Source organism: Lithobates pipiens, unplaced genomic scaffold (assembly GCF_037356315.1).
Source record: "Lithobates pipiens isolate NorthernLeopardFrog02 unplaced genomic scaffold, aLitPip1_a1.2 Scaffold_22, whole genome shotgun sequence".
Classification (NCBI taxonomy): domain Eukaryota; kingdom Metazoa; phylum Chordata; class Amphibia; order Anura; family Ranidae; genus Lithobates; species Lithobates pipiens.
The window spans coordinates 126,306,175-126,334,109 of record NW_027507784.1 but is presented as its reverse complement, the minus strand read 5'-3'; the positions used below and the strand labels follow the sequence as shown (position 1 = coordinate 126,334,109).

General features: G+C 41.1%; 1 protein-coding gene across 8 annotated transcripts in view; it reads right to left on the bottom strand.

The window, feature by feature from the left end:
* Nucleotides 1-2,873: 2,873 nt before the first annotated feature.
* AGAP1 (ArfGAP with GTPase domain, ankyrin repeat and PH domain 1) overlaps nucleotides 2,874-27,935 on the bottom strand; it is a 601,134-nt gene continuing 576,072 nt past the window's right edge. For all 8 annotated transcript variants that reach the window (XM_077448231.1, XM_077448233.1, XM_077448232.1 and 5 more), the window contains 2 exons: nucleotides 13,456-13,711; nucleotides 2,874-8,401 (listed from right to left, as the gene is read on the bottom strand). In XM_077448231.1, the coding sequence (XP_077304357.1) occupies nucleotides 8,186-8,401; nucleotides 13,456-13,711 (472 nt within the window). In that variant the 3' untranslated portion in view covers nucleotides 2,874-8,185. The remainder of the gene's footprint in view (nucleotides 8,402-13,455; nucleotides 13,712-27,935) is intronic.

Genomic DNA, 27,935 nt, shown 5'->3' with positions numbered 1-27,935 from the left:
TTGGTCCCAGCACAGAACCCTGGGGGACCCCACTACCCACCCCTGACCATTCCGAGTACTCCCCATTTATCAACACCCTCTGAACTCTTCCTTGTAGCCAGTTTTCAATCCATGTACTCACCCTATGGTCCATGCCAACGCACCTTATTTTGTACAGTAAACGTTTATGGGGAACTGTGCCAAATGCTTTTGCAAAATCCAGATACACCACATCTACGGGCCTTCCTTTATCTAGCTGGCAACTCACCTCCTCATAGAAGGTTATTAGATTGGTTTGGCAAGAATGATTCTTCATGAATCCATGCTGTTGAGAAGCTTTAGATCCAGGATAGGGCAAAGGCATCCTTTTGCCGAGGGTGTTCCCTTAGTAGGAGGTCATCCAAGTATCTAACTATAGGAATGCCCCAAGAGCAAGGCAGGCCAAGTACAGGGGCTAGAACCTTGTACTAGTCTAAAAACTTGGGAGGTGCAGTGGATAAGCCAAAAGAAAGGAAAACAAATTGGTAACATTGATAGCCCATTGGATCACAGAAAGCATTGATGCATCAGAAAGAGGGGGACATGCAAGTAGGGATTTTTGAGGTCTCCCAGATGAAAGGAAACAATGACTGACCTGAAAGATTCCATGTGAAATATTTGTACCTGAAAGAAGGTGTTAAAACTTTAAATTCATAAGTGGGGAGAATGGCACCTTTTGCTTTGGGAAAAGTTTTTGTAAAAACCCTGGAACCTTACCATTTTTAGAAAGATGGCTATGTCCCCGTGATAGAAGAGCTGTACCAGAGCAGCAAAGAGTTCTGCTAGTCTTTCCGGGGACATTTGCAGGTTTGAAAACATGAAGTGAAGAAGAGTTTGAAATTTAGCTAGTAGACCCTGGATACCACATTCTTGACCCAAACCAGTTAGTTGTAAAGGCCAACAGCTATTGCCCACAAACTCCGAAATGTGGGGTGCCCCCTTATTGTGAGGAGTTGCTCATTGGTTTGGAGGATTTGAGTGTTCACGATATATGGCCGATCTGAGTTCCAGGCTTTGCCTTGGATACCTAGGATATAGGAAAGAATCTCTTCTCGGTCTCTGGGTGCATGTATGAGAACTTTGCCTTCTGAGTCAGCTTACATGGTTGATATTTTCCCCATAAACACACATAGCAGCAAAGAATTCCTCCTTGGATATTAAGGAGCAGTAGTTACTCCTAAGAGGGTTAAGGAGGACTCTTGTTGTGGCTCAGGCAGGGGACAATAATCTTGGGCTGTTGGCGAAAGCTTCTTTTGGCAGTACAATGCAAACCCCTCTCCCCCAGAACTGTCAGTAGATAATTAGCTGGCAAAGCCTGCAGGACTGATGCCCTTGCACCTATGATCTGCCACACTAAGTGAGGGACTCACTAAACTCCGTGAGAGCAGCAAGGGTTAATAACTTGCCACTGTTATAAAGCATATATGCTTCTGTGTGAGGAGAGATGTCTGTTCTGTAACACTATCAAAAACTGGAGCATCATGGGAGTGAGAGGGTTTGTACTGGGCTGACCTTACAGGTAGCAGCATAACCCTATGTACTTGAATTACTCATTCGGTGTCCCTTAAAGTGCAATTAAGGAATGCGGTTTTAAACAAATAATAATTCTTTCTGGTTCAGCAAGTCTTTGTAACCTTAATGGACAGTGACTCAGCATCGTTACCTCTGTCCTGTGACCCCAGTAGTAATCCTAAATTAGAAATTAGCAAAGTGATCTTATTACTAGCAAAGGTGTTTGTGTGTGTCACAAAAACAACCGGCCAAAATGACAAATGCTTTAGCCTGTAAAACTCTAAACATACCTTTATGCTGTTTGCCTGGAGTTTCACTTAAAATGGCTTGTTGGCCCTGTTGATGGTACATTCAGGTCATGTGCTTCCATCTTCCTACCCACAGTGGCCTAAGGTTTCCCTGAATTTGCAAAGTGACAGTCTCTTTAAAGTTCACCACTGGACCCACTTACAGTATCTTGCTGTGGTCTTTCAATACTTTAGCAGTCAAACCTTGAGCAAACGCTACATCCAATGGTTGTCTGAGCTTACAGAACATTACTTCATCCTCCTCCTCACTTGTCAGTGTCTGGCCATTGCCTGTCACCTGAACACTTCATCATGAGAAGAGGTCCCAGCCTCCTCCATACCTGGAAGACCTGGGTTTTTGCTTTGGCTCTGATGAAGCAACAGGGGAGGAGACGGTGAGTAAAGCTGGCCATAGACAGTTTGAATCTCAGCTGGTTCAGAGGGATGTATGAGTAGGCTGAATGTACCCAAATTGATTGATCAACCTGGGTACAACCAGCCTGTTGGATTTTACATGCGATTACTGCCAGCGGCTGTGAACACAATGGCCCCCCAGGAGGGATTCCTTCATCAACACTGACTGTTGATGGGGGAATGGACTTATTTTCTTTGCTGCACACACTAGCTTATACCCTGACCCAATGGCCAGCCTTAATATAGTCAGTGAAGGTATAAGCTAGTAAGGAAAATCACATTGCCCTTAATAAGCATAGTATGTTTACAATCTCTTAAGTAATGGCATAGTTACCCACAATATGTCCTCTAAACGGACACCAACACTGTAAAAAAACTGTTGGAATCTGAATGCTTAATCAGTTGCTATAGATTGTTTTTACTAAAGACACTTTTATAAATAAGGTCCCAGGCCATTTTTGCCAAAGGTAATGTAATGTACAAGCGACAGTGGATGTAATATAAAATAACAGCCAAAACTTTAACTATCGATATGTCACAAAGTGCTGTAATAAAATTCTATGCCAATGTCTGTAAAGAAATGTTAATGTTAAATGTTCTGGTATTCCAAAAATCAATCAACACATTTTCTTTCTATTCAAATATTTTTTGTCCTTTTTTATTTTACATACATTTTGCATCCTCTAATAAGACACGATACAAAAGAATTCTGTATAACTTAGACAACATAATCAATAGACACCGAAAAAATAAAAACGAGAACTCCGTAAGATCCACCTTGGGAACAAAGGTGATACAGAGTGGTGATCGGAAATAAGATACACACTACTCAACTGGGCAGGATCTGGCTCCACATCCGATCAGGACATAAAAAAATTAAATAAACGTGGCCCCGTCTAAAGTTCATGGGGTGGATGTTTTGAAGCTAGACCCTTTGCCATAGGAAGATGGTAACACACCGTACGCATCTCCCAAGTCTTCTAAACGTCAGGACACACATTCCCTTTTACTGTAGTACTCACACACTCCATTCAGAAAACATTATCGCTCAGGCTCCATGGCGATAGGCATCTCTGTGCCACAATTTGGAAGCGCTGGTTAGACTGGAAAGGGCTGTAGGCAAACATTTGCTTGATAAATAAAGATGCAAGATAATTATTTTCTTCTGTAGTGTAGAATTTCACCTTGCAGACCAAATCTGCAAATGTAAGAGTCCGATTCTGAGCCAGATACGCCATCATAATTGTCAATAGTGAAGATGTTTTTTGATGAGAAATTGGTAAGTCCTAGGATGCCATCAATTGTATGGCTAGTTGGCCCCTCTCCTTCTTTAGACCGGTTTCTGTAGTTTATTGATCACTGATATGTACTAGCATGCTTCGTCCAATATGTCACTTCACTGTTCATGGGAATGGTCTATAATAAGATATTCAGGAGGCAAACTTTACTCTTCCAATGCCAGCTTCCAAGGTTGTGAATTTTTTTATTTTTTTTTAATCCCCCCAAACAAAAGTGGCAAGTACAGCTGAACAAAGCTGAAATACAGTGGGAAGGTGTGGAGGTTTGGGATTAGGCTGTGTAGTCTGAGTAAATCCTTCCATTGATCCCTTTCTGCTTCACATTCTGCACCAATTTCACTGGAGAACCCTAGACTGCAAAATTCAGTATATCACTTGCCTATTATTGATGTACTATTAAACTATTTAGGGATTTTGTCATATTTATATACCAAACAGATCATTTGTGATATTTTGGCAATGTATATTAGACTAAAGGCTCTTACGCATTTGGCTCTTAAAAGTGAATCTGTTCCACTTTTCTCAAATGGCCCTTAAATTATATCTAAAGTCAAAACTTTTTTTATTTCAACTCTGGATAGAATAGGGGATGGTTAAAATTGCTATTAGCTTTCTTTTGCATCATTAGGAAGATTTCCCTTCACTTACTGCCCTGCAGGCTGAACAAGTGGGAAGGATATGAAGTGGGAGGATATCTTTCCAATGTGAGAGAAACCCCATAATAAGATAGGGAACACGTGTCCCTATTGGAAGATTTCCCCTCTATTCCTATTTTGGTGGCAACACAAAATTCCATATTTACCCTAGCTTTCATTGCTGGTGACACTGGTGATCAGGACAATTAGAAAGAGTGCATCTCACTACTAGGGACACAGACCACAATAAAAACACAGACAATTGTCCTAACCCCTCACCACTCTGTCCAAATCCTAAAAAATATGCATTTAGTTATACTTTATTAGGTACCCCAGATGCTTGCAAGTCACTTCTGCTCTTTGGTTGAGTGTACTGAGGCCGCCAATGGTACTACAGAATGCAACTACCAACCAACATTCCTGGTTGCTGTTTTAGGCCCTGACCCCTGCTTCCTGGATACTACAGAATTAGCTAGTAGACCTACCTGTCACAATGATAGGCATACACTAAAGCATAACGCAGAAGGGTCAGGGCCAGAACCAGTGACCAGGAAGCTTGGTCAGTAATTGCATTATAGAAAGAACCAGATCTTGGGGTCTCAGGAAACCCTTCCGGGGAGCAGAAGCAGCAGAGCTGCCTGTTTGCGGCCAGTGCCGTTTTAGATATTTTTCACCCCCGAAGGTTGCTTGAGATTTTCTGTTCAATTGCCTAAATATATGTAGTGTTACTTGTGTAGAATATATTTGAAAAGAATCTAATATGAGAAAGAACGTAGTGTTAAAACAAAAGCACAAGGCAACATATAGTCCAACACTGAGATCTGCTACGGTTTAAAATCTACCAACTATAGGAAGCCAGTATAGGCACAATCTGCAGACTACACTACAATCAAATAAGCTTTTCTTTTACAGGGGACCTAAATTGCACATTAACGGACATTTCACTAAGACAGTACAAGGAGCAATAAGGATGTACAAATTTAATTAGTCCAAAAGAACCAATCTGAAATTCGAATAACTAATCTGAGTGTACAAAACTGAATTCAGATTAGTTGCTACTGGTGACTGTAGTATTTTGTACATCATCTAGATTGTAAACTCTAATAAGCAGGGCCCTCTAATTCCTCCTGTATTGAATTGTATTGTAACTGTACTGTCTGCCCTCACGTTGAAAGCATTGTGTGAACATTTGGTGCTATATAAATTCTGTATAATAATCATCATTGCTCCTCGAACTGTCCTACTGAACATGTCAATCAGAAAGTACTGAAAACTGGTGGTTGATTGGCAAGTGCCTCTATTATCCCTCCCCAGTTCACTAGCGCAAAGTAGCTCAACCCTTTTAAGGCAGAGCTCCAAAAGACAGTATACAATCTTAAAAGTATGCAAACTGCCTGTTGTCAAAAGAATGGAAAAAATATATAATTTGGGGTACCCATACTTTGTGCATTTTAGGCTTTAAAAAAGGATAAACAAATACATTTCAGCCCATTAAGAGCTGAAGAGCCAAAAGACATCTGGTAAAATGGCACATTTGTTGTTACTTGTATTCTTCTTATTGTTTTAGTTAAGGAATTTTAAATCTTAAAGCATAAATAAAGCCATAAACTTAATATACTGCAGCTTAGATGTGGTGACTGAATTTGTTTTCACATTTTAGGGAAAGAACATTTTGAGCAAGTTCAGACATATTTGTAGTCCAGCCTAGGTGGCATCTATGACTTCTGCCACAGATACGGTGGAATAGTGAGTGCAGCCACCCAGGGACAGGAAGGGAGTTACCTGCTGGATTACCAGGCGACCATAAAGAAAAAAGAAAACAAATGCAGCCACCTTATCTGAGGACTGGTAAACTACAAAATACATTTTTGTTTTTGGTTTTTTACTTTTATTTATTTAGATATGCTTTAATTGTTCTTTTCCAACTTCAGTACTAAGTGGACACTGTAGGATTTTCTGCATTACATACACACAGTGAAAATATCCAATGTAACATGTCTGAGATTAGGGAAGCTTACTACAGTTATGAGGTTTCCCTGGACAAAGCAATGACAGGAATGAACCTATAGCTATAAGTTTTGATGTTTTCTTTGCTGCCTGTACTAAGCCTTTAGAAATATCATACAATGAGTGCTGATCACATATTAGCAATGCACATTGAGCGCTCCATATAGGTGCTTACGTGCATGAGACCTAAATTAGCTTAAATGCTTTTAATAATACTGCTATAGAGTATAATTGCTGCCTTTTTCAGAAACAATTATTCTAGCTCTACAGCTGGCAGGTTCCGTTCATTTGGAAATGGTCGAAGACAGCGATAGTCAGACCTCACCTCCCATTTCTAAACTACATTTCCCATAATTCTATGTTCAGCATTGCAAATATGGCAGCCCTATATGCTCCATCCAGTATAGCATATTTATTGGCTTTTGATCTGCCAATAAAAAAAAGCAATAGACAAATGTTTGAAAGTCTACTCCAGGATTACATTCGTATTTCTATGTTCTGAACAGTAAATTACACTGTTGCACTGAACTGTTATTTGATGTGTTTTATGAATGTGAAAACGAACATTTTTACTTGTGGATGCAAATGCCAAGCATGAGATTTCGTAACCTTGCTTGCAAGGGATATGTACCAGTAATAAATAATTAATCAGGTCCATCCCTGGGCATATTTACATAACTCAGGTCAATGACATTTAAATGAGCGTAGTGCATTTCCTCTACAGGGCCCTATGTCATGAAATGCTCTCTATATTAATCAGTCTATCCAGAAAAACTATGAAGCGCATGGTGAAGAGTGCCCTTTTTTGGGCTATACCCACCAACAGTCACGTTATACAAATTCAATAAGACGGTGTTCTGTACAATACTATGTGCAGTGTGCATTGCACATGAATATACACAGCTCTGTACATGCATATACACCCAGCCCTTATCTTGATGCCCTGATCTTTAGGGCAGGCATTCTGTATACAGAGCTCTCCCTGAAAAAATATGTTCCCTCTCCCTTAGTGCAGTAACTAATCCTAATTAGTGTCTCTTATGTAAGCCTTTAAGGACAAAAAAAAAAAAATGCACTCAACCATATAACCACCTCAATTATGATGATTTTTTTTTATCTTTTGCATATCAGCTAGTTGAAATGACCCAGATGCACAGTTGTAGGGGGTGGGGGTGTGCGCTTTACAGGAATGGAGCCAAGTGACAGTGGTGACTCAGGTGCCTGTCAATAGTTTCATAAAATAAATAATTTCTGTAAATTAAAAAAAAAAAAAATATGTATATATTTATATATATAAAATCTCACAATGCATGATGCAGCAAATAGCTGGTTTAACCTCGCCCTGAAAAATGCATTTACGGAATAAATTTTTTTGTTCCTATATTTTTTTGAGGGGTTACATTTAGAGGAACATACGCTTTAAAGCGCAGCGAGATTATGACAAGGAATCTGAAGATGGGGCCTAGAATGTCTCTCCTAATATGATTCTTGTAAGAATATTGCAATCACATCCCTGTAATCAGCGGAGCGTGGAGAGAGCTTCCTCCTCAGCTAATATGCTCCCTTCTACATGATGAGTAATCATGTCCTATTAAACAGCGGTACAGGCTGAGGGAACTCAACTATACAAGTGTAATGAAGCCAGCATTCTCTGAGGACAGATTAGCTCCAAGTGATTTGACACATAGCATCATTGGAGCCTCAAACCTGACAAACTCAGTGCCTGCGTGTGATTTATGTGGAGCAGTGCTTGTCAGATGAGAGCAGAGCCTAAGTGTTCTGCTGGGGTAGAGGTGAAATGTGCATATAACTGACAGCTCTCTACCTCCTTTCCTTTTTATTTTTTTTCTTCCTGCCTCCCAAAATGCCAGCGAAGGCTCAGTCTCTTCTCCCCCTTGTTCTGTGCACTCAGTGCTTTTACACCTCCCATGTCATTCCTGACTCCTCCCCTTGCGGTGCGAGGAGTGAGCGGTGCTCGAGTCTGTCTCCTTTTCGTATGATTTTTTTTGTTTTTTTAGATTAGGGTGGGCATGAGGCCTCCACCTCCCGCGTTGCTGTTGTTGTTGCGGTTGTTTTTTCGGGAGAGGTTTGGCGTGGCCATAAGCACAAACTGTTCATCAGGGCAGCCATATTGCAGCAGGAGCTCTCGCACCTCGGGGGTGACAGCTTGCTTAGCGTACGCTAGCGCTGTGTTCCCATGGAAGTCCCGTGCCATCACATCCACACCGTACTGAGGGAAAAAAATAATAATATATATTTAGTGCATTTATAAGCATAAAACTGGACCATAATGCAATGAACTATGAATGCATGATGTACGTGTCTTGTGATACATAATAAAAGTGTTTTACCTGTTGTATACAAATATATACAGTACAGCCTTTTTGGCTTTAACTTGTATATCTTTGCTCACAGTGTTCAGCAGAGTATGTTTATGCACACAGAGGAAGCCCCCTAAACTGGTCATGTTAAAGGCTGATTAACCTGTTACTGCCTGCATAAACGCCTGCAGAAACCTCTTGTGGATCCAGGTGGATGTCATATGACGTCCTCCCTGATTGGGCCACGCAGTGGCGTAATCGGTTCCACTGCCGATACCATGTGACTGGTATAACCAATCACAGCAGGTCACATGACATTTGTAAACAATGAATGGCTTCCTTTTAAGGCCCCTTTCACACAATTGGCCTGCTCGGGATCTGCCTGTCCGTTTTTCAGGTGGATCCGAGAGAGCCACCCGTTGAATTGTATGGGCAGGCGGACTTCAGTGAAGATGTGTCTGCTAACACCCACCTGCTATCCGATAAGATCTGCTCAAAACAGACATATGGCGATACGTTCGCCATCTGTTCAGCAGATGGGATCAGATGAAAATGGACAGGCTGCCCATTTTCATCCGATCTCTCCATAAAGAACAGCGGGGAGTCTGCACAGTGAGCCAAGACTGAACTATCATCTGCCTGCTCAGCGGGGATCAACGGAGTGATCCTCCACTGAGCTAGCGGAGTCCATCCAGCGGATACGCCCCATGTGAAAAGGGCCTAAGCCATCCATTGTATACAATTGTGTTGCTAGATATAATTGGTCACAGTGATCACATGGAACAGACTGGGCCAATCACGACCCATCTGTGCCATGTGATCAGTTGTGGCCAATCACAGCTAATCACAACAAAACAAACTGAATGTATCGATTTCATTCAGTAAAATGCTTGCATATAGCAATGAAATTCATTGCTATATGTAAACATAATTTGTAAAGAAAAGAAAAAAAAAGAAACAGTGATCGGTTCCCCAGAGTAGTACAATGCTACTATGGTAACATTATACTGCTCTGGACACAGTGGGGGGAAAAAAAAGTTTTTTATTTTTTATTTCGTACTGTCACCAGTCAGTGTCACTGATCATCACCACACCCATTACATGATGACGCTGTACTGCACTGGTGACAGAAAAATATTTTTAATTTCTTAATTTTCCAAAAAATTTTGACAAAAAATACCAACTTCAAAAAACTTGCCATGTCACCTACTAAATACCTAAAAAGTGGTAATTTGGGGCATTTTTATACTGTCCTGCCGTTTTCAGGCCTCAAGAAATGAGATAGGACAGGACTGATCAATATTCAGATGTGTTTGTGGACTCTACAACGTTCCTACAATATAAATAATATACACAGATTTGGGTTATTTTCGCCAAAGAAATGTAACAGAATACATTTTGGCCTAAATTAATGAAGATTATTTATTTACATTAACATTATTTGTTAACAGAAACAAAGACAAACTTTTTTCTTCTTCAAAATGTAGAAGAAAATAAAAAACCCAGTGGTGATTAAATACCACCAAAAGAAAGCTCTATTTTTATGAACAAAATTATAAAAAATTTGGGTACAGCATTGTCATCCAAAGTGTGACAGTGTTGAAAGCTGAAAATTGGCATAAGCAGGAAGGGGATAAAGTACCCAGTACTGAATTCGCTAAACAATCTACTTTAGATCTATCTTTTAGAACTATGTAGCATGAGGTCCAAATTGTTTGAACATAAATTAAACAGACTGTTACAGTAGGCACTTACAGTACATCATTTTGGTAAATCACTCACCATAGACATTACAATCTGACTGCACAATCTTTTTGCTCTACCTGCAAGGCCAGCTTTAGAGAACAATAGTGATCAGCTGGGGGCTCAAATAAACAGCCATCACCTAATGGGTTAGATTTACTAAAACTGGATAGTGCAAAATCTGTTGCAGCTGTGCATGGTAGCCAATCAGCTTTTAACTTGAGCTTATTCAGTTAAGCTTTGACAAAAAATCTGGAAGTCGATTGGTTTCTACGAAGAGCTGCACCAGATTTTGCACTTTCCAGGTTTAGTAAGGGTCCTTTCACACAGGGCGGATCAGTGCTGATCCGCCCCGTGGATATCCGCTTGCTCAGCGGGGATCCCCGGAGCGATCTCCGCTGAGCAGGGAGATGACAGGTCCATCTCTGCACACTGCGCAGAGATGGACCTGTCACAGCGCTGCTCTCCCCTATGGGAGATCGGGTAACGACGGACCGCAGTGTCCGTCGTCACCCGATCCGATGACAGATGAAAAAATAGCTTTTTCCTCCGTCACACTTTTTCGGATCGGAGCGGGTCGGATATCAGCGGACTTGTCACCGCTGACATCCGACGCTCCATAGACCTCTATGGAGCATCCGTTCAGGTCCGCCTGAAAAACTGACAGATGGACCGAACGGGTCGTCTGCGTGAAAGGGGCCTAAATCAACCCCAGTGCCTTCATGCTTTTAAGCTTCTGTTTTTATAGCAACAAATCAGATGTCTCTTATAATACTGTATAACATCCTGTGTCTGGTTGGTGACAATGGCCAACATAGGTGCTTAACTGCCCAGCAGATTTGATACATGAGGCCTTATAGATAGACATTATGGGCTTTAAAAATACTTACTAGCAAGGGATTACCATCCTTTAAACTACAATACCCTAAATGGTACTGCTTGCACAAGCAATTTTGCTGCAATTTGCATGTCTTTATGCCTTTTTTTGGACAATTTGTTGTTGGACAGATTAAAAGTTACAAAACGCAAATCACGGCAAAAATGCACTACATGCTTTTCTGCAGCTTTTTACGGAAAACAACAGAAACCAACCAGAGAGAGGTGTGGGATGATGGCGAGGTCCAACAAACCCCAAACTATTATATGTGGAGAGACTAGGTGAGCTGTATTGAACATTGTATCGTCTTTATTTCCACCAAAATTCACAAGTCTGTAATAAAACACTTAAGATTTAGATCTCTTGCCTGTGCTAGACATTTAGAAACATCATTTGATGAAACACAGTCCAGCTTAAGACACATTTGACAAAATCAGAGGTATTCTAAACCTTCACTAGCTAGGGTCTGCAATGACAACCGAAAGGCCATGTGTCATAAATGCCCCTGTTGGAAATGATCTAGTCATAACCTTCTGCAAAACAGCTCAAACACATATCTGTGATGCTAGATATAAGATCTATATCATATGTGCTATCTAACAAATTTCATTCTGCTAAATAATATGTTGTTCTTCAGATTGTAAAACCTTATTGGTGAGAAATATAGATGTGTCCAGGATACTTAGCAGCACAGGTGTGTCTGCTGGAGCATTTCCACTTTCAAATAGGTTTTTTGTTTTGAAGATATAACTATACAAGATATGCAGGGATAAAGCAGAACGAAGCCCCAGATAAAGTTCAAATAAAGGCCAAAAAGCGCAGTATCCCAGCCAATAAACTGAGATGACAGCATAAAAGTACATTTACATAAAGTCATCAGCTGGAGCATTTTAAAATACTCCAGCACACCTACACCACACCCCTTGGACACTGATTGGGTGAAGTAACCTCTGTGACACCCTGTCAAGGGTCAAGAACAGATGGCTGCATTTGGCAGGTGTAGCTCATGTTTTTACCACTGGAACTGTTAAGGATACTGAAAAGTCACGTTAAGTGGATCAGTGACTCTTGCTCATCAAACTGGATTTTGGCAAGTGATCTAAGCTCTGCACTAAATGTAAAACCAGACAAACTCCACTTAAGTATTTCTCACGTTTGTAATATATTTTCTGTAAATATTAGCTGCACTATTTTTTCTTTCATTAAAACAAAATGTAAAGAATCTTTACGCTGAATCTCTGAATGCTCTAACTAGAAAATGAAGAACTTTGCCTCTGTGAAGAGCTACCATAGTGTAAACCCTGTTACATTCCGGTGTGGGTGTGACAGCAAGTGATTCCGATATTTTTAAATGTCAGAATTGCAACAGTGGATGCTGTGAATGGTGTACGTTTTCGTTAAACACATGGTAGCAGCTACTGCATGTGTATAATGGTGTTAACCTGGTATAACTTGCAGTGGTGCTCTAAGCTGAGACAAAAATATCCCCATAGGTTGCAGTGAAGGTGCCTTTGAACCATTCAGGGGTGTGGAAGCATCAGAGAAAGGCAGGCACACTGCTCACCCCCTGCCTGGCATGTTGCACCCTGCATACTGTGGGCTTAATCACAGCCCTGGTGTGAGGGGCAAAATATGTTAGGGGAGCATGTCTGGAGAGGCACTAAGGCCACACTCATTCGTATATTCATGCACTGGGTTGGTGAGCAGTGTTCCTTCCTTTCTCTGCTGATGCTCAGTTAACTTTCTACAGTGATGATCACTCTCAGTCTGCTGGCGCTAAATTTCTGTCCTACAAGCTGGAATATCTCTGCACTGGGTAAGCCTGAGTGTTTAATTATCATAGCCTGGTTGTCACACTAATGCGTTGGCTTCAATACTTTCAGTCACTGACCTGCACCAAGTATACAATTCAGGAATTCTCATTTTTATTCAACTATCATGTGCTGCATGCTTGTTTGTGTCATTCTCTCATAATTCCTCTGGCCCAGATTAGTAAATCGGACGGGACCGATTTTCTCATCTTCACCGTTTCTATACACTATAAGACAAGGCTATTTCACTCTTACAGTCTGTCTATTCAGACAGGTTTCCAAGATAAAGTCGGCTTCTACATATCAGGTATGGTCCCTTCTGTGTTGGGGTGCTGATGACCACCCTTTTAGGGCAGTGATGGCGAACCTTGGCACTCCAGTTGTTTTGGAACTATATTTCCCATGATGCTCAACTACACTGCAGAGTGCATGAGCATCATGGGAAATGTAGTTACAAAACATCTGGGGTGCCAAGGTTCGCCATCACTGCTTTAGGGCAACAACTTAGAAACCTGTTTATTTCTGAACTCACCCATATAAGCAGCTGCACAAGTACCACGTTGCCCTTACGACAGGCTAGATGCAAGGATGTACGTCTGTCCCCTTCTCCACAGGTTTCATTCACTTCCTCACGGGAGCCATGGGCAAGGAGCAGGATCACTGTCCGCAGGTCCTCCTCTGCTGTGGCTCGCAGTAACTGTTGTCCTAAGGGCAGGTCCCGGCAGGGCAGGGGAGCTAAAAACAACTTCTGTTCATATTTTGCACGAATCCATCGTTCCTTCTCTTCCCTGATAATAGAAGACAACAAGAAGTAAACAAAATATAATTAGATCCGAGTACTGTGATGACACTACGCAGTCATATTACATGAAGATTAAACGTTTTTGTTTTTGGTAGGGAAGGGTTAGGTCTGCTTTCCTCTTTTATTGTAATCTATGTCCCCGTGAGCATTTTAATCCAAAATTTTAAGCTGGGAATAAACTAGTACAATTTAATTAAATTTTTTTTTGTTTCAAGGGTCGTTTGATTTTCTAATTATTAGTTGGGTCAAAACAATGTTCGTTTTCAACTGCAGAAATTACATTTTATTTTTCTTTCTTCTTTGTTCAGGAAATACATTCATTGAAAGTCAAATGTTAAAAGCACATGAAATTTTGAAGTACTTTCAAACAACATTTATCAAGTCATTGAATATACTGGGAATTTTCGAACAAACGTTCATTTAAAAATCTACTTAGTGCATGTCAAGGACTTGTTAAAAGAGCAGGAGGAGAGAATACATTTTCCAATGGGGACAAATGTTGACAACAAATGGCGACTACCAAGATGTGGATTCCCCATCTATAGTGAGATTTTCTATTACTTCCAGTTGCGTCCCCAGGACAAGAAATGAAGGCAAGCCTTTCCAGTGAGATGCAGACAACAAAAAAATATAACCTTAGAGGGTTAAGCCAGCCATAGATGGATCAAGTCTTGGCTGGTTCAGCAGGGAGTGGCCGAGATTTAATCCATCTATTGGCAGAGGTTGGTTGTACTAAAGCCGCCTGTTGGATTTTTTTCTTGTGATCGCTACTGGTGGCTATAGCTGCCAGCAGTACCGGTAATCAGTGTTACGGCATATCACAATAGCGTTGCGGGAGGGATTCCCCCCATAAACACTGACTGTGCCGAAGGGGTGATCAAGCAATTTTTCACCTGTGAAAGAAAATTGCATAATCTATGTTCTGCCTTATAACACCTCCCTGCTCTATCCAAAACAAAAAAGTTTTGGCTATATCAATATTTTAGAAGTCCAAAATTAAATGTGAAATACACTCAATATTTGTTACCCAATTCAGACAATTTTCTGGAGTGATGGCCTCAGGTTGGTGAATGGCCCCCAAATACGCTAGGGGAGGGAGAGCAATCAACAGGCAAATTAAGGAAACTGTGGGGACTGTTATTGTTCCTGCCCTGATAAGCTGGTGAAATTCTCTCTGCTCCACCCTCTTTTCCTATTCACTAAAACAACTAGTAAACTCAGCAGAAGTGACCATACAAATTAATAAAGTTCTCAGGCAAGAGCTTGCCTTAGCAGAGCCAAGTGTTCTGCAGCAACTAGGTGCTACCAGTGTCTGAGAGCACTCAGATTGTGCCCCTTACACCGAACAGCCATAACTTTAGGACCACTGACAGATAAAGTGGATAACTGATTATCTTGTTATAATGGCATCTGAAAGTCAGTGGGATTTATTAGGCAAGTAAATATGTTGTCCTTGAAGTGGATGTGTTGAAAACAGAAAAAATGTGCATCACAGTTGGCTGTGTATGGGACTGCGTAGACGCAGACTGATCAGGGTGCCCATACTGACCTGAGTCTACAGCTAAAAGGACATGTGAGCACTAGATACGACCCACAGAGCAATAGAAGAAGGTGGCCTGGTCATGTTTTCTTTTAAATCATTTGGATGGCCTGGTGCTTGAGCGTCACTAACCCAGAAAAAAAATAAAATAACGCACCAGGATGGAGTATGGAAGAAACGGCAAGCCATTGGAGACAGTGTGATGCTTGGGCAATGTTCTACTGGGAAACCTAGGGTCCCATCATATATGGGAAGGTTACTTGACATGTACGACTTACGTAAACATTGTTGCTGACACTCCTTCATAGAAACCGTGTTACCTGATAACAATTGTAACTTTCAGCAAAATAACACAGCCTGCCAGACTGCAAAAATAGTTCAAGAATGGTTTGAGGAACACAACAATGAGTTTAAGGTGTTCATCTGGAACCCAAAAACTCCAGATCTCAATCCAAATCGAGAATATGTGGGATATGCTGGAAAAACAAGTCTGATCCATGGAGGCCCCACCTCGTAACTTACAGGTCTTAAAGTGATTGTAAAGACTTGGTAAAAAACAAAACAGAAAAACACACATCTACACTTACCTGCTCTGTGCAGTGGATTTGCAGAGGGCGACCTAATCCTCCTTTTTGGGGCCCCTTTTTGCTGCTCCTAGCCCTCCTTCCTGTCGAGTGTCTCCACAGCAAGCAGCTTGCTATAGGGGCACTCGGGTGAGCTGCAGCTCTGTGTGTCCATTCAGACACGGAGCTGCCATTCAGCCTTGCCCTCTCCATCTCCTGATTGGCTAACTGACTTGACCTGACCTGATTGATTGACAGCCACAGAAGCCAATGGCGCTGTGGACATTGCTGGAGAGATGGGGCTCAGGTATTAGGGGGTGCTGGGAAGGCTGCTACATTGATCTGTGTATTATGATATACATAATAAGTACTGTGAGCAAACTGGTATTTAGAGTAACTCCACTGTACTCACCAATTTATGCAAAATAAATTGATACACACAACTATATGAGGCCTCATGCACACTGGGCATTAAAATAACGTTAGAAAAATGGCAGTAGCTTTGCAGTGAGTTTTTCAATGTTTAACATTTTTGCAGTAGCGTTTTTTGTGGTTATTAGCTTTTTTAGCGTTTTCCCACATTCGCTTCTATTAGCGTTTTTTTTTTTAAATCTTAATTTTTTTTCAATTGATTAAAAACATCAAAAACCCCCGGTGAGCCTCCTTTTTGAACGTTTATTGGCATTTATCAGCGTTTTTTTACATTAGAGTGTTTTAACAGCTGAAAGACTCCTCTCAGAATCTACTAGTTTTGTTTTTTCTTTTTAAAGCCAAAAAATGCTGATAACAGCCTATGTGTGCATGACACATAGGATAACATGATGGGGAGTTTATGGACTGTAGAAAAAAAATGTCTGAAGCTAAAAACAGCTGCTGTAAAAACATCCAAAAACGTCCAGTGTGCATGAGGCCTAAAATTCAGTTGACACTCATATTACTGCATACTAGTGCTATTCTACAAACTTTGTTATGGGGCATTTTTGCCCTGATGCTGCAGTATATGAACAAATCCGCTCCCCCAAGTCAGTGGCTCACATACAAACCTTTTTCAGAACCAGTGAATATATTACTGAACTTCGTGGCTGGCTTAATATACATGTTATGTCCTTTTCCCAGAAAGAACTGCAATTTGAGACACTTTCAATATGTTGGCAGTCATGTGTTAAAGTGATTGTAAACCCTCACCTTGTAAAACCACCCATTCAGTTTAAAATAGAAATGAAAGGCAAAACATTTGTGTACAGATGTAAAAAAATTATATAAACAACTATTTTCCCTTTTCTTTTTATAAGTGATCACATTCCCTTTATTTTCCGCTGCATAAGAGCTGGTGAAGAAGAAGCAGCAGGACAATAAGCTTCCCCGTGAAAGGCTGTGCAGGGAGAAGCGTCAGGACAAGTTTGATCAATGGAGGAGAACAGGCTGGGTTTCCAGCACAGCTAGAGAACTGACCACATAGTGTTCTCCTACTTCGTGTGGTCAGTTTTGAATAGGAAAGCAGAGGGACTGACAGGAACACCAGGGATTTTACACAAAGGAAGCAATACAAAGAACAGGATACTTTCTCATACAAGTACATGGTACAACAGGCACATATCAGGAATATGAAATGTTGGGTTTACATTTTCTTTAAAGTGGTTCTAAAGACTCAAGGTGTTTTACCTTCATGCATTCTATGCATGAAGGTAAAAAAAAAACTTGTGTGCAGCAGTGCCTCCAGCACTGTGTCCTCAGTACCTCTCTCTGTCTCAAAGGGGAGCTAACAGGGCTGATAAAAAAAAAAAAATGCTAAAAATATAAAAATATGTAATTGTAAAAAAATTCTAAAAAAAAAAAAAAAAAAAAAAAAAAAAAAATCACTACTGATACCACTTCCCCCTTCCCCCTACCAACACTGTCCACTGCCCCATCCCCATCCTCCCCGAAAGCATTGTGATTTTTTTTTTTTAAACAAATTAAATTGTAAAGAAAATCAATATGTAAAAATAAAAAACTACTGCCACATACCCCCCTTCCCCAGAAGCACTGTGAAAAAATATTCAAATTTTTTTTCGCCGTGGGGGTGTGGTGGGTGGGCGTGAAGTGCCACCTCCCTGAAATGAGTTTGTGCAGGTTGGGATGCCTGATAGGAATTAGGACCAAACTATATTGGCCTTCTTTTGGCCTCATAACCAGGAGGGTCAAATATATTTTCCCAATCTGATCATAATTTTTTTTTACAATGCCTTAAAAAACAAGTTACCTCTATATTGTTAACTATATTGTCATATGTACATTGTACGGTTTTATATCACTGGTTACAACTACACAGACAGAATAAGCTTTAAAGGGTTGGATTACTGCATATTTTAGCAATCAGTTGTGGGAAACCAAGATCCATGATTGTTAGCAGGAAAGTTTGGCTTCGCTCACGTAACTTAAAATCACCCATAGCTGAAGCTTTTGTATTACATATGGTGTAAGATAGCACTGCTATTAACTGTCTTCAAGCTGCACATCTTCAAAGCTTCTTCCAACATCAGGCTCAGTCTTACATTTCAGAACTCCAATTCCTACCATGTTCCAGCAGTGGCGGTCTCCCTGTCACTATTTCTGCCTTCTACCATTCAATTACTCATTTCTCTTCTAACAGTAGTCGATGGGCTAATCCTTTTCTCTGTTATTAGTGGAGCTCCTGCTGAGAAGGGAAGGCCTCTATGTCAAGACCCCTGGCTGTGTTTACACTTCTGGAGGTAATCTAGTGTCAGGTTAGCTTTAATCTGCTTCTAATCCTTCTGTGTAAACAGTTTCTCCAGAGAGTAAATCTGGATTATCCTTACACGGTTTCCTGTACATGCAGAGCGACCCAGGAGCGACCCCACAACTTCCCTGGCAAGGAATCACAATGAGCTGTTAGCACATCACACGGGAGCGATGGATACATTACAGGCCGCTGCAGGTGGGAAGGCCTGTGGGACAATCCAATAAAGACCATCAAAGGATTTCAAGTGTGTTCTTTCAAACTTTTACCTAAGTGAGGTGAATGAGCTGCCAGTCTTCCCTTAATCACAGGTCATTAGCCAATCAATTGCACAGGTAGATTGAAGAAACATTTGCTCTATTGTAAAGCAGGCTTTATCTTACTTACAGAATGAAACTGGAGAAGGAACGTAGGACCGCTACACAAAGAGAATGGGAAACCCCTCAGGGTAGAAGCACCCAGTTTAACAGTTCTGCCTTATAATTGCACTTTATTGTAGCAGAATTAGTATCCTTACTAGTGTAAAGGGGGAAGCACTACTATGACTACAGGGGCGGGTGTAGAGAAACGGCTTGGCTTGTATCACAATATTCCTAGGCCCCACCAAACAACACCTTAATGGCCCATGCCACTACTAGGGGCTTGATCACAACATAATGCAGGTGGTAACGTGCTATGTATACGAGGTGCCATCCATTCTGAGTTGTACCTCAATACACCCACAGTAAAAATATAAATAAATAGAAAAAGGAATGTACACCTGACGACCCTTTTTCGAGCCGGGTGCCCAGGCACCCTGTGGTTTCTTCAGGGGTGCCTTGGCAAAATGCCTAAAATTTGATCAAAAATGTTACACAAGCCAGCAGGTGGATGAAGTCTGCCTTTTAGTTACACAAAGACACGGGTTTTCATTATGCACCATGACGACTTTCTAGACACCGACATCCTAAGGCTTAATGTACACGGGATGTTTTTACAACCTCTCCTAAATGCTTTAACTTGACAGAGCATAACCCACATTTAAAACGTCCGTTTTACCGCGTTTAGAAGCGTTTGAAAAAAAAATATTTTTTTTTCAAAATAGCCAAAAATTAAAAACTCCTGTAAACGAAATGCGACTAAACGTGAGTTTGCGTCTGAAACGTTGGAAACGTCAGCATCTGAACTCATTTTTTTGCCTTCAAAGAAAAGCCTATAAAAGCAACTGCCTAAAAATGACAATAAACGAACCTGTGTTCATATACACATAAGATAACATTGGATGAGTTCAGGGACAGCTTAAAAAAGCCTGCCTCTGAATGTCCGTTTACCAGCAGCAGTGTACAACTGTACATGAGGCCTTAGGCCCCATGTACACGGGACGCTGAGGCAAAGTCCTCTGATCAAATTTTAACACCTTGAAATCTGCGTTTAAAACGCCTGTTTAGCCGTGTTTAACCGTATTTGCGTCTAGAAGCGTTTATTAATATTACCTCATTTAAGACTCTCCCCAACCTCAAAAAACATTGTAGTTAACTATTTCAGCCATTTTGACCAGAGTGAGTAGCAGCAGCAGAGAGAGCAGTTGTTTACTTGTATTTGCCTCTATGTCTGTTTTTTTTTTTGTGCAATGGATGCCATAATGAGCATATGTGAGGAAATGCTCCTGACATTGCTCTTGATGAGGCTAGAACGACGTAAAAAAAATTGCATGAGAGGTCCAGAGTCCGTCGCGATTGGACCCATCCTTTGATTGCGCAGCGAATATCGGCAGGATATTTTGTAAACATGTACGTACAGCTGCGTACCTACCCCGACAAATTTTTTAATTTCACACGCATGTCCATTGGCGCATTTGACCTTCTACTTGAAAAAGTATGACTCATATATATATACATACATACACACATTATATATATATATATATATATATATATATATATATATATATATATATATACACATACATACATACACACATATACATTTTAACTATTTTTTTTATGTTTTTTTCATTTTTTCCATCATATTTTTGTCTAAAATATAGGGCACCTTTAAAAACGATTATAAACGAAAACCCGTGTTTAGAGACTGAAACGTGGAAATCTTCGGCATCTGAACCCATATTTTTTCTTCCAAAGAAACGCTATTAAACGCAACAGAAAATAACGCCAATAAATTAGACTGTGTACATGGTCACATAGGATAATATTAAATGAGTTCAGGGGCAGTTGAAAAAAGCGTCCAACTGCCTCTGAACGCATGTTTAACAGAATCCCGCGTACATGGGGCCTAACAATCAATGATGTAATCAGTTAATAAGGAGGATGTCTGTTGCCACCACAGCATCCTTGTTTGACCCTCCTCAGCCCCTCTCCCTCAGTCCTGGGGTGACAATAGCTGAATGATGGAGAAAAATTGAGGGAGAAGAGAAACCTTGGAATACTAGTCAGTAGCAGTGTGCTTGTTTTGGAAGAATAAATCACCTCTAATGTTGGGTTTCCTATGTGTGGATGTTGCTGCATTATGCAAAACTATTAGAATCGTTTTTTACATTTTAAAATGGGGTGCCTTGTGACGGTCCTTCATTTTCAAGGGTGCCTTGACTGAAAAAAAGGTTGAGAAACACAGCACTAGATCACATGACAACAGACAGACTTCTCTGTGTGTTCAGTACTCTGCCAAAAATAGAGCAGGTGCGATTTTTCATGCAATGAGGCACACTGATGGCCCATTTGAAAACAAAATTGCCTGCCTTAAAGCAACTTGTGTCAACGCAGAATGTTATTGCATGACATTAATGCTGCATAACTGCTTTTATGGCAATCAGACAAAGAAGGCCCATCTATAGACTAATTTATTTGATTGTAAGTATTCACAAAGCTTGGAGGTTCCTGTAAAAGTCAATCTACAATTAGATGGCAGGTATTGGATACAAAAGTAAAGCCATCTCAGGAATTAGAACAGAATGCAACCTAGGAACAGCTACTTCGAGCCATCCCTGCCTGGAGAACACAGTGATTATTGCTCGCAGCTATAGCCGCTGGCAATAATCACATGCAATCATTCAGCATGCTGGTTGTATCCAAGTTGATCAGTGGATCGACTTGGGTACAATCAGCTTGCCCGTAGATAATTCAGATTTCGGCTAGTTCTTGCTGAACTGGCTGAGATTCTAACCATCTATATCCAGCTTTAATGTTTACTTGAAATATGCATATGTACAAAGGCAAGTTAAAGTCTCCATGTGCAATATGTCATTTTTACTGCACCTGGAAATAGTCTTATTAGGCCTCATTCATATCCAAGTGTAGCGTTTTCAGGCAGAAAGTTGCGCGATTTTACCGCGATATTGTGCAGGTCAAAAGGTCACCAATGTAAAAAGCAGAAAAATGCCCAAATCTGCCTAAAAAAAGATCCAGACCCTGTTTGAGCTTCAGGTGCTTTGGAGCTTCTGGCTTCAGGCGTTTTGGAGTGGAGATTTTTTTTCCCCTCCAGCGTTTTGTAGCTTCGGGCTTCAAGCTACAAAACGCTCAGGTGTGAATGGGGCCTTAACCTGAAGTCAGCTTACTGACTCTCTGCGAAGACAACTGGTGGGCAGAAACCATATGACCTACGCTGCCTATGCCTTAGGTTACACGAGGCAGCTTAGAATTTATTTCATTTCAGCAAAAATTGATCTGGAAATGCTGACATATGCCATACCAATTCAAGTAAAGTAGGTATTTCCATGATGGGTCCAATCAATGAACCCGTCAGTCTGAATACAGCCACATAACACATATACGGCGACTCAAGACATTGCGTTACATATTTCTACCGGTCCATAAATGAAATATTTAGGAGAAAAGGGAGAGAACGATCGAGGAAGGTATAGGGTCACTCCAATCTACGCACAAACTTTGTGCTGTTCTATCTGCTTTATATGTGGAAAAGTACTTATCAATTTTTTTTTTCCCCAACAAATGTTAAATATTCTACAAGCAGTAAAAAGCTCTTCTGATAATTATGTGCACCTATTATAAGCTTAGCCTTGTACAGACACCCCTACACTGCTAATTATCACAAGAGATTCATCAGTCATACCACTTATAGAATGCTGCCATCAGTTAGCCAATTAAATACAGTACTAGCTATATAGTGTGTAATTATTAGCAATATTAATGGCTATTTGCCACTACCGACCTTTGGTCCCATGTCTGTCAGCGCTATGAGAACTAAAGAGTGACAATGTTTAGTCTCAGAACAAAACAATGATTCTTCGTATATCAACATGATTTATCTAAATTCTAACAATAAGGAAAAAAATAAAATAATATCCCTATCTATAGATCATACAAACCACCACTCCCCGCTAAATAGTGGAAAAAGCCCAAAGTCAGATATTATATACACTGCCAAATCTGGGCAGCACAGTGGTATCGTGGGTAGCACTCTCACCTAGCAGTAAAAAGGGTCGCTGGTTCGAATCCCAACCACGACACTACCTGCCTGGAGTTTGCATGTTCTCCCTGTGCCCACGTGGGTTTCCTCCGGGTACTCCGGTTTCCTCCCACAATCCAAAGACATGCAGGTAGGTTAATTGGCTTCTGTCCAAAATTGGCCCTAGTATATGAATGGGGACCTTGGATTGTGGGCTCATTGAGTGTAGGGACCAATGTGCAATGTACGGGGATAGGAACAATTGTAGACACTCACTCAGGTTGAACTGGATGGACTGGTGTCTTTATTTAACCTTACTAACTATGAAACTATGAAAACTCCTCAAAGGATTACATTTATAAGGCTATCCCTTTCTATTACAACAAGGGTTGCACCAATATCATTGTTTTTATCTGCGAGTACCGATACTTTGTGGTGCAATTTGCTTCAATACAAAATAAATGGGCACAAATCGCACTGCAAAGAATCGCATGTGACTTGAACAGGAATGCAGTGCGATTCCTGTCTGAATCGCATGTAATTTCCCCTACCACTCCCGTGTATGCGTATAGAAAGAAAAGCGCCATCTAGTGGGCAGTTTATTAAAAATGTTAGAACTTACATTAAAGTGTAAGTTCACCTTTACAAAAAAATCCCCATGGTATTCTCTCTACTTCTTCCCCGCTGACAGGATGGGCTATGCGGGATTTCATTGGACGGCACCGACCAATTAGAATGCTCCGAAACGTCCCCCTTGATAGGGTACTTTTTTGAGATCAAGCCGAGGGGATTTATAAGCCCCGGTCCGGTGAGGCGGCGATAGCAGGGCTCAGAATAGGAGAACACCGCACTACAGGTAAGCGGGACGGGGTGAGGAGGGGGTCCTGTATAAGTTAAATTTTTCTGTAAAGGTGAACTTACCCTATCTGGTACATATCTGGTCTGACGTCAGCGGTGCATGCGCTCTGCAGGTCCAGCATATCCTGCCAGAACAGAGGGTTCCAGCCACTCACAGCGCCGGAGCCAAGCGATCCCAGAAGAAATGCTGGGGGAGCAGGTCATCTCCCTCAGCAATGACCGGGCACCGCTGCAGAGCTTGCTTCTAAGGGAAGGATATCATAATGTGCTAGTATGTGATGCATACTAGCACATTAAGCTATTGTTTTGCAGGGTTTTTTTTTTCCTCTCCGCGGTTTACTACCACTTTGAGTTCTAACATTTTTAATAAACTGCCCACTAGATGGCACTTTTCCTTTTCTATACACATACAGGAGCGCTGGGTGAAATTTCATGCGATTTGGACATGAGTTGCACCACATTCCTGTTCAAAACATATATGATTCTTTGCAGTGCGATTTGCAGCCACTCATTTTGTATTGACGAAAATCACATCGTAAAGTCGGTTTCGGTATCAAGAGCATTTTCACGAGTATGAGTACCTCCCTGTTAGGTATCGCCACCGATACCAGTATCTGTGCATCCCTACTTACCAGGCTAACTAAGCAACTAACCAAGCCAAGTATAAAGAAATATACATGTAAAAAATACTACCTTTATTACCAATTATTTATTACCGTACTTAATTTAGTATTTTCTACATGTAGCATATTTCTTTATACACGTTTTTTGGTTTTAAGTGATTTAGTGCTGTATGACTAAGGGATAGCCTTATATATGTTATACATGTCTACTCCAAAGACAGGCTGGTAGGTTAATTGGAGTCTATCTAAATTGGCACTAGTATATGAATGTGAGTTAGGGACCTTAGATTGTTAGGGTAGTGTCCGATGTGAATGCATAATATATATGTAAAGCGCTGTGTAAATTGAGGGCACTCTATAAGTACCTTAAATAATAATAATAGCATGGTAAATGCTGCATATGTACGTAGTAATAGCTTCACCTGTGGCTGTTCATGGAGGGGGGGCGGTGGTCCTAGCTGCAAGGAATGTGGCCCCAGTCCTATCCAGCCTACAGCAAAGAGGAAGTGAAGCTGGAAGAGGAGATGAAGACAATGTATAGAGGAATCTCTCTCTGCAGGGGGAGACCCTAGTCTATGGCACAGGAAGTGCTTTAGCAGCAACTCTACTGGGGGGCTGCATGCTTTCTAAACTGGGCTAGGTTGCTAAGGGTGGAGGTAGTCGAGAGGGAATAGCATTGATGTGGGGGTGTACATGCTACAGTGAGCAGGAGGAAATTTAAAGTGTCTGGTAGGTAAAGTGTGTGTGTGTGTGTATGTATATATATATATATATATATAAATAATTTTTTTTTATCATTTACATACATACACAGACAGATTATAAATATACACACCCACAAATATATCAAAGTTTCTTAGTACAATAAAGAATTAGATATGAGAACGTTCCCAGCTTACTGATCTGCGCAGATAGTATTTGAGCTGAAAAGTTGTCATAAGCAGAGTGATGGCATGTAGGAGAAGTACGAAGGACTATGTAATATTGATGTGTTTCTGACTCCACTCAGCCGCTTGCCCTGCAGCAGTGCGAAGCTCACTTACAGAGCATGCAGGGAGGTGGGAGGTATATGTGGATTTATGTACTAACAGGAGCCCTGCACATAAATATCCCAGAGGTGCCTGATCAATAGGATCAGTGTTTTGCCAACCTGCGAAATGTTTTATGGAGCACAGAGAACAGCAGAATCATTGATGATTAAATAAAGCCAATCTATTAGCCTTATTATGAGATAGTCGGGGTCTTCTGACACATGTTCACGCTCAATGACTGCTACAGATCACAGACAATGAGATAAAGCAGGCACGCTGCACACCAAAGGATAACACTTTGCACAGGCCTGGAAATCACAATACACAAAGCGGACACATTTAAAATGTGTCAAAGACTGCTGTTTGCATGTCCTACAAGCTGGTATAAAACAAAATGGTTATACAAATTGTACATTTTTTTAAAATTTTGTAACAAAAAAAATATAACTTTAAAAAGATGCATGCAGATGCTGTGGTCCCATTGTGAATACTGGATCAGCTTGCCTAAAATTAACATCTATAGTGAGTTAGAAATTGGCTTCTAACCTAAAATAAACTTTTCCTTTTAATTTCTTCACAGCCCCCTCTCTCTGTTTGCATGTTCAGTTTAAGCAAACCTACCAGGAAAAAATAAATAAATCAAGGGCCACCTTATAGCAAAGGCAGATGCTTCACATTGTTTGCATGTCAGCAGGAGGCAGAGAACAGCGGTACACTGATCTTCTGAATGATTAGCGGTGCAGGGGGCATGTCAGCACAAGTCTGACCATTAGGAGTACAGGCTCCCAAGTAGAGTGCAAAGAAGAAAACTGACCACACGTAAATGGATATGCTTCCATTTTCAAATAGGAAAGCAGGGGGAATGGCAGAATCACCAGGTAGTATTTCACACAAAGGAAGCAATGCGAAGAGAACAGGATACTTTTTCATACAAGTATATCGTAACACAGACACATATCAGAAATAGGAATTGTTGGAGTATCATACACTTTAGACCTTTTCACACTGGAGCGTTTTGCAGGCGCTATAACAATAAAAATAGAGCCTGCAAAGTGCCCTAAAACAGCTGCTCCATGCACTCCAGTGTGAAAGTCCGAGGGCTTTCACACTGGAGCGGTGTGCTGGCAGGGCATCAGGAAAAGTCCTGTCAGCAGCTTTTTTGGAGCGGTGAACTCACCGCTCCTCCACAGCTGCTCCCCATTGAAATCATTGGGGCAGCGCTGCAATACTGCCAGCAAAACGCCGCCGGGCGGACTTAACCCCTTTTCCACCGCTAGCGGGGGGTTAAAATGGCGCTAAAAATAGCGCCGCTTTACCGCTGATGCCCGGGGCGGCTCGGTGTGAATGGAGTCTTAATTTGCATTATTGATTATCAAAAATCACAACAAGGCCTCATGCACACAGACGCATGGAGATCGCTCCGTTTTTTTCTTCTTTTTTATGGATTTGAAAACAGCTCCATTATAGCAAATGCCCCCATGCACACAGTAGCTTTTAGATCCATATTCTACAGCAGCATTAACATTAGTTTCAGTATCAAGATTAGATTTAAAAAAATGCCCAAATTCCACATCTGCAGACAAGTATTTTTTTTTTAGTTATTTGAAGCTATACGCATGTAAATGTTTGTAGTGACATGCACATGCACTCTGATGCTGCCTGCCTCCAAGCAAGTTACTGTGCTAGGCGGCAGGAACTAACGGGCAGACGGCTCCAGCCGTCCTTTGTTACTAGAAGGCAGGCACCCCTGTTGGCTGAGGTTCCTGCTCAGGGACATCATGTAAAAAAAATAGTGTGTGATCAGCAGATGCCACTGCCTGCCAGGGTGCCGAAATCTGCTCTCCATACCAATAAAAAGTTTAATGCCTGAATTCTGATTTCTGAAATTTCGATCAACGTGGGTACAGTCAGACTGCCCATACATGGTATACACCTGTTAGCATCTACTGTATTTGCTGTTTGGGTGGCATTCTAAATGTCAATGGTCTAGCCTGTCCCAATTCCTCTAACTGGACCACTTGGCCGGGTCTGAATGTGTTAGCACTGGGTCCATAATTATATGGCTGTTACATGTAAAGTATAGTCATGTCCTGACTGCGGCCGCTACGCTCATAATTGGGATTAAACTTTAAATCATTCCAGACAGAGCTAGAAAAGCTCATAAAACAATCTGGCTACAAATAAGACTTGTGTCCTTTTTTTGCAACTTTAATTTAATTTTTTGTTTCAGCTGACCAGCAGCTTCACGTTTCTACTACTCTTTAAAAAAAATAAAACGCTCACTTTTCCAACACCTGCCTAAGCGAGGGGCTCATTTGTGTCCAGACATTTCTCGGCTGCCCAGCACCTCCCCCCTCCCCCGATAATAACAGTGCGAGAGGCTGCAAGGAATCTCTGCGGCATTATCGAGAGCGCAGGAAATTGGGCAGCTCGTTAGAGAAGCACAGAACCAAT